The sequence below is a fragment of the Papilio polytes genome, unplaced genomic scaffold (assembly GCF_000836215.1).
Source record: "Papilio polytes unplaced genomic scaffold, Ppol_1.0 DF823935.1, whole genome shotgun sequence".
Lineage (NCBI taxonomy): Eukaryota > Metazoa > Arthropoda > Insecta > Lepidoptera > Papilionidae > Papilio > Papilio polytes.
In genome coordinates, this window is record NW_013525269.1 from 454,705 (window position 1) to 462,515 (window position 7,811).

The 7,811-nt window shown below is 33.0% G+C and overlaps 2 protein-coding genes across 2 annotated transcripts in view; one reads left to right on the forward strand and one right to left on the reverse strand.

Annotated features, from left to right (window-relative positions):
* Positions 1-2,449: 2,449 nt before the first annotated feature.
* LOC106101782 (late histone H2B.L4-like) lies at positions 2,450-2,854 on the forward strand. The gene has a single exon (XM_013281118.1). The coding sequence runs from the start codon at positions 2,450-2,452 to the stop codon at positions 2,852-2,854; it is 405 nt and encodes a 134-aa protein (XP_013136572.1).
* Positions 2,855-3,544: 690 nt separating this feature from the next.
* LOC106101936 (guanine nucleotide-binding protein G(f) subunit alpha) overlaps positions 3,545-7,811 on the reverse strand; it is a 7,207-nt gene continuing 2,940 nt past the window's right edge. The window contains exons 3-10 of the mRNA XM_013281320.1: positions 7,386-7,480; positions 6,956-7,124; positions 6,591-6,688; positions 5,867-5,981; positions 5,463-5,549; positions 5,097-5,227; positions 4,634-4,802; positions 3,545-4,171 (exon numbers count right to left, since the gene is read on the reverse strand). Of these exons, the coding sequence (XP_013136774.1) occupies positions 3,974-4,171; positions 4,634-4,802; positions 5,097-5,227; positions 5,463-5,549; positions 5,867-5,981; positions 6,591-6,688; positions 6,956-7,124; positions 7,386-7,480 (1,062 nt within the window). The 3' untranslated portion in view covers positions 3,545-3,973. The remainder of the gene's footprint in view (positions 4,172-4,633; positions 4,803-5,096; positions 5,228-5,462; positions 5,550-5,866; positions 5,982-6,590; positions 6,689-6,955; positions 7,125-7,385; positions 7,481-7,811) is intronic.

A 7,811-nucleotide genomic window follows, 5' to 3' on the forward strand; every position in this document is an offset into this window, starting at 1 on the left:
ACGAGTTAGTGATTTATGAAGGCTTTATATAGTATCGCCTTGTTAAGTATTTAGTACTATGGGGTACTAACACTAAAAGATATTTCCTAGAAAATTTTAATATTACCTCGAAATTAAATTAAGTGATTCTACAAGATATTCTAATGGTTACAGAAAATAACACAGTAACACTTTTAATGTCTTTGTTTTAATTTTTTGTTTAATATGTGTACCCTAATTTAGAGTTGTAATTAACGCGATAGCTATTTGATTCAAAGTTTGTTATTAAAAAAGTAAAAAAAAAAAATTCTTGTGCGCGCTGTATAACGCCTGTCATCTGCTTGTTCTGCTTTTTTGTTTTTCATTGTCTACAGTATATTAATTTGGCTGTGAACTTTGAACATGCAATTGGTGTAGCTTTCGAATAAAAAAAAATAACCCTCGAAATTCTATTCTAATTTCACTCTAGGGTAGTAGTTTCTTCTAAATAATGGAGATTACGAAAGGACTTTCTACTTCACTGACATTTAAGATTAAAAAAAAAAACAATTGACGTGTCAAATCTTAATAGAAACTAAGATAATTTTGCGGTTCTTAAAAGAACCTTGTCTACATTCGTTTTTATATATTTTTTTATTTATTAAATTAACCTCCAAAACCATACAAAGTCCTGCCCTGTCGCTTTAGTGCATACACGACGTCCATTGCTGTGACAGTCTTTCTCTTCGCATGTTCAGTATACGTTACTGCGTCACGAATCACATTCTCAAGGAAAACTTTCAAAACTCCTCTTGTCTCTTCGTAAATTAAACCAGATATTCTCTTCACTCCACCGCGTCGTGCCAATCTTCGTATGGCAGGTTTTGTTATACCTTGAATATTATCTCGCAGTACTTTTCGATGACGTTTCGCGCCTCCTTTCCCGAGACCTTTCCCGCCTTTACCACGACCTGTCATTTTTAGATAATTAACGTATAGTGATGTGCGTTAATCGTTGTGTTAGCTTTTATAGTGATGAATATTATTAATAGTGGGTAATTCGTAGTTGAATTCATTTTATTTTCGACTACCGTTGAATTAGTAAAAATTGTATATGATAGGCTTATGCCCCTCAGTTGCTTAGTTTAAAGAAATAAAATGCATTAGTTTGGAATAGTCGAAATTTAAATAGTTAAAATTTCTTTATAACGGCCCATAGTAAAAATATATGTATATCTGATAGATAAAGGTTTTTTCAACTAAATTTTATCAACATCGACAAAATTAATTTAACTACATACAAATGCCTTTAAAATATTTTTATACACATTTTTAAGGTTTACTCCTAACGTCTTAATAATTAGTACGTTTTTTAAAAAGAAAATAATTTGATTTATACACGTATTATTACCCTCTTTAGCTAAGATACCGTCCCGTAAAATATACACAAAAACTGTTTTGAAAACATACGACTACAAGCAACCGTATATTATTTAAACTTCAAAATGGCACCAGTAAAAAAACCGAAGAATCTACTAAAATCAATGGAAAAACCGATCGAAAAACCTATTATAAAAAGTAAGATGAAAAAACGGAATTACCATAGCTTCTCTGTTTATATCTATAAGCTACTGAGGAGTATATTGAAAGAAAATTTCGGTATATCGAAGAAATCTATGCAAATAATGAATAATTTCGTTAACGATATGATAGAGAAGATATCTGAAGAAGCTGGGAGACTTGTAGTACATTCTAAAAGGAGTACTTTGGGCAGTGCGGAAATCCGAACGGCCATAAAACTTCTAGTGCCGGGGGAATTAGCGAAACATGCGTTAGTTGAAGGCGCTAAAGCACTCAAAGCCTATAATGACAGTAAAAATTCTGATTGATTCAAATTGTTTATTGTTAATTTGTGTTTTTTTACCTTTATTTCTATGTAAATATATTTATGAACGAAATTGTATGTGAACGAATAATTAAATTGACTTATTATGAATTGTTTTATTGTACCCAAAAACTATAATCAAAAGTCTGGTTCAAATTAATTTAAGAGTTTAATTTAATTAACCTTATTGTATCCAAAAAACAGAAATACGAAAAAAATTATTTTCTTTCAAATTTACGACTAGCTGTTACTCGCGACTTTGCGTAAAATTTAAATTTGACAAAAAAATATAGCCTTGTTACTCATAGATAAATAACCTTTCTACCGGTAAGAATTTTTAAAATCAACCCAATAGTTTTTGAGTTATTCCAATACATACAAAAATACATATCTTTCCTCTTTATTATATTAGTTTAGATAACCGCTTGTGCTAATTTAAAAACATACAGAAAAATTTAAAAATCAAAACTACGTCTCATTTGTAAAACTTATCAAACATTTTACGTTTTATAACAACCATATGTTAAAACACCGTCGTAATAAATATAAACATCGCGTCATATTTAAAGTAAAATTTACACTCATGAGAACATATCAAAATACAAAATGGCGCCTGTGAAAAAACCGAAAAACGCTCTAAAATCAATGGACAAGCCGATAGAGAAGCCGATATTGAAAAATAAAAATAAAACAGGAAAAAAGAACAACCGTAACTTCGCGAGTTATATTTATAAAGTATTGAAATCTGTTGTCGAAGATCGTAGTATCGGTATATCGAAGAAATCAATGCTGATTATGAATAATTTCGTGAACGATATGATAGAGAAGATAGCAGAAGAAGCTGGTAGATTAGTTCTCCACTCGAAGAGGAGTACGTTAAGTGGTGGAGAAGTAAGAACTGCTATAAAACTGCTGATTCCCGGTGAATTAGCAAACCACGCCATGATAGAAGGAACAAAAGCGGTAAAGGCGTATTATGATAGCAAGGAGGCATCTGACAGTACTAACTAAACAAAAAACTTCAAAATAACTATTGAAATATTTATTATGTGTATATTTTTGTGTAATGTAACTATTATGACTCTTAGATATTGTAATTAAATTATATTAATAAATTCATGTAATGTCATTTATAAATAACTAGCTGTTCCCGTGCGGCTTCATCCGCATGAAATTATGAAAATTTTAATTTATTGTTTACATTTGTCAAATTATCAATAGCAAATGTCAAACTGACATGACATGACAAACCTTGGCAATCTTGTTTCCTTAATGTTGGCAGCAACTTATAGTCTCTTTCCCACATTAGGGTTTTTATCCAAAATGTTTACCCCCTAAGTTTAATGGCGTGAAAATTTATAGCCTAAAGTGTGACGTAAGTTTAGGGCTTTTTATTACAAAAGAACTATTCAAAAACATGCTGTAATTGCTGACATCTTAGGCAACAAAGAAGTGTGTGTTTACGCTTTATTATAATAGTATAGAAAAAATGAATTCCTTAATAAAGAAGGGGAGGGTAATTCAGCGAATAATTAAAAAGCTCGGTAAATGGTTAATTTTATTAATATTTTATACAAATTACCTTATTCTAAATAGCATATCTCTATTTAACAAACTTAGCATTTATTTTTAACACTATACTAAAATAAAAATAACATTCAAACACATTTTTTAAAAATAAATTATAGTAACTACATTGCTTTTAACTTAATTTTAAATTCATTCAACAATCAGATTTAAGAATAAGCGAAATAACTTAATCAGAGATTATTACTTTGCATTTATTAGTATCTTAAGTACAATTAATATTTCTCCAAATGAATACTTGGCAATGTCTATTGCAAGACACACATTAATAAACCAGTCTGGGCTACTTGTATTATCTACAAGTAGACCAGTAGACCGAATCAGTATCAGTAGAACAGTAGATGAAGTCGGTGTTAGTAGACCGAGTTCGTTAGTAGACTAATCACTTAACCAGTAGACTAGTAGAATGGGTCGGTAGTAGACCGGTTCTGAGTAGACCAGGTCGTTGTCAGTAGATTATTACACCAGGTGAGTGCCACTAGACTTATAGACCGGGTTTGTGTCAGTAGACATACTAGTACTGAGTAGACCAGTAGACCGTTGTCAGTAGACGCCGATATTGCTGAGTATGTGTGTGAGTATCATCTGGTGCACATCGCGGAAGACGGTGCGCACATTGTGTGTGTCAGTGGCGGTGGTGAAATGGAAGTAACATTCACGTGCTCTGCTCGCCTCCAGAACTACGAACCTCTCCGCTGATGCTATGATATGGCGACGTTCTCTCTTCTTTGTTGTCAAATTCTACAAATTAATGATAACGTCTAAGAAATCTATACAACTTGAAATCTAATCGATTATCTATTATAATTAACTAGTTTGCGCCCGCGACTCCGTTCGCGTGGGATATAAAAAAAAACAAAATGAGCAGCATATATGTTCTTCCAGACTATCCTCTATATCTATGCGAGATCAAGAGCAAGATTTGTATGGATCAGAGTATACATTATTTGGACACCTTCTAAACAATAAATCCTGATTTTTTATAACTATTAGATTGGATTAAAAATACAACAAGATATGGGAAAATGATTTGAGATTGAACATTGATTTTAGCAGTGACGGATTAAATGGAAAAATATATTTTTTTCCATAAAAGCCCACCTAAATCCTTTAAAATATGCTTTAAATATATAAAAAAAACATACAGCAGAATTGATAAAGAAACAGAAGGAGTTCTTTTGGGAAGTAAAAATAAAAACTTACCACGAAAAGACTTCTAATAAAGAGTTTTGTTCTGGTATACTCGTCTCCTGAGGCTTCGAAATGGTTATATTTGGGAAAGTAAGGAGCTATACTTCGTCCTTGTTTGATCTTCGTCTCCAACAGATCCTGTTTGTTGAGGAACACGATAATACCAGCTTCGAGGAGGAACCTGGAATCATCATCACCAGCTCAGTATACATTGAAAGGTTCGGAGCCTAGTCTAAGTTAAACTTGGAATACGGAGAAGTTATAGAACAGAAGATAACCAAAGATGGAAGGGGGCCCCCCTTAGTACCCCCCCTGGTAGCCGACTAAAAACCCCATTTTAGTAGTATTTTTTATTTAAATAAGCCGTTTTTGAGTTTATGTGTGACCTAGATTTAGACCATGATAATTCAAAGTAATTACATTTTTCGATTCTAGAGTTGGGGGGTGGGGAGGGGCAGTAAAGTAATATAATAACCTGCTTTGCCAGACATCTTCGAATAGAATAAGGGCTTCTTTTAACCGATTTTGTAAATTGTCTTCTCGTAATGTTTGGTCAAAGTCACTACACGCAACCACGAACCAGATCGCGTGGATACCTTCGAATACCTGCAAATTGTAGTTAATTTTTAAGAATTAAAACAAAAGTGAGCCTATTTGTTCTTCCAGACTATCCTCTATATCTATGCCAAATTTAATCAAAATCTGTATAGCAGTTTAGGCTACAAATTCTAACAAACATCCATCTAGTACAAATTAATTTAAAAAGCAGTAAAAACAAAGATATTTGTTACAGCGCCATCTATTGTAAGAAAAAATATTTCAAATTTAAATCGCAACTAACCTGAATCCATTTTTTTCTCTCCCCTCGTTGGCCGCCGACATCAAACATCCAGAAGTCTTGTGTACCGCCGTGCATCGATTTTGGAACCTGGAAAAAAATCACAATTGCACTAAATTGTGTCACCGGCACAATTGACAGATTTATGGTTAATTTGACTGGCAATATCATCATCGCGGCTAATTTTGTTAGAAACATACGTATGAAAAAAAAAACTTCTATAGACATGAAAAATAGTCTGGTTTTGATTCCTATGATCTTATAGAGGCGCGTACCACTCGATATTTAGTTGTGCAACTAAACAGTTGTATTGCAAAACAATCGAAAATCGCAAGTCAAAAGTGTGAGCACGCAAGTATTTGGTTTGTAGTTTTATTATGTCAATAGATGTCGTTATTTTTAATTACCTTCACTTTGAACTCAATTTTCTGGATTCCTGTGGTTTTACGCCGACAGCGCAGTATGTCCGCGTCCGATGGCACATAATCCTCTTTGCCGATCAGATCTATTCTATCTAAAAAACTGAAAAATAAATATATAAATAACACCAAATATATAGGAAAGTTTTTAATGAATTTAAAAAAGTCTACTTGCTCAGTAACTAAATTTTCTATTATTTTTTTTTAATCGGTCCAGTTCTTAAGTTTATTTATTACATCCCAACGTAATTTTTTTTTCTTTTAATATTGGCTATAGATTATCAAACATTTCTAAAGTTAATGTTCCTCTCTCTCTCCGGATCGTTTCCTCATTCCTGAGGGTCGTGACCACTCTCCTTGACACTCTCTCGAAGGATGTTTCTCCACTCTGTGCGATTCTCTGCGACATGTATGGCATTATGTTCCTAGCTAATAATAAAATTGGTGAAATACTATTTGATTTTGGTTCTGTAGTTCATATAGTTTTTATTGGATACTAGCTGTTGCTCGCGACTTCATCGGCGTGTATTTGAAAAATAATAAAAAATGTAGCCTATGTTACTCACAGATTAATTACCTTTACAACGGTGAAAGAATTTTTATAATCGGCCTAGTTGTTTTAATTCATACAAAAATACAAATTTTTCCTCTTTATAATATTAGTATATATAACTACGAAATTACAGAGTATAAAAAATATAAAAAAACGTACTATTCAGCACTGTCAATCAATTGATATTCATTGGCTCTTCTAAAACATTCTCTTACTCCTGCGTCCTGCCACAGATCTCGAACGTTATCAAAATATTCCTGAAAAAAAAAATCTATTAAATAGTACGCATGTATGTATTTAAAAAATCAATTAAAAAAATAATGCCATTTGAAAAAAAAAACTTTTTTAAAATTTCGATGCCATTTGCTAGAGAATCGGAATACGCATGGTTTCAGCCAATCAGAAACTTGTATTCTATATAAAATATAACTATAATGATATACTCAAACAGTGTATTAATACATTGTATTACAAAGTCATGCTGTTTTCCTCTGTCCTGAAAACTTCAACCACGAAATACCAACCTCAGTGTACTCCTGTGGTCCTTCAGGGCCGACTTTCAATAGATACTGCTGTGAACGGACGTGTTTAGTATTCTGCAAGCCTATACTGAGCACCGGCATGTTGTGTATTATCTCGTAGATCGCCTCGTGTGTATTAAACCTAATATGTGGGATCATTGCTGTTCGTTCACTGAAAAAAACAATAAACAATGTCTTTAGAACTGACGGTATAATGAGATTCAAACTTTATAAAGGCTTGCATTTCTGCGTGACACCAATCATGTCCCGAGGATACCTAAAATTGAATATTAACTTACTTAGCCGTACCATAGACACCAATAACGTTAGTTGGAATTGTGGTCAAATGATCATTTTATCAATTTAAAAATGTTTTGATATGTCTCATGTGGAATACCGAGCCGCCTTAAAGTTTGCATACGACTATACCAACCTGTGACTAAATCCTTTTACGTGAAGGATCTTCATTTGTTTGATTATAGTCGTTTTCCCACTCTCGCCTGTTCCCAAGAGTAGAAGTTTGATTGCCTACAACAATGTATTCATTATTTTATAACACAGGGCTCATTTAAAAATGGTTAGCGACCTTTGATTAAACGATCGCACAACTCTTAGGCGATTGTCGGTTGTTTCAAAGCCAATTTAACTATTTAGCTGCGCAACTAAAAATCGAGTAGTGTAACCTCTATGTAAGCTCATATGAATCAAAGGGCGACTAAACAGTCGTGCGATAGTTTAGTCAAAGATATGCACGCTCTAATTATTATCGAGAGCGTCGGTGGCTCAGTGGTTTGAACACTTGACTTGTAATCTACAGGTCTTGGGTTCGAATCCCGCCGTGTACCAATGTGATTTTCGA

What these genes read in the sequence shown, in the direction of transcription:
- LOC106101782 (XM_013281118.1), top strand. Translation starts at nt 2,450, where the DNA reads ATGGCGCCTGTGAAAAAACCGAAAAACGCTCTAAAATCAATGGACAAG.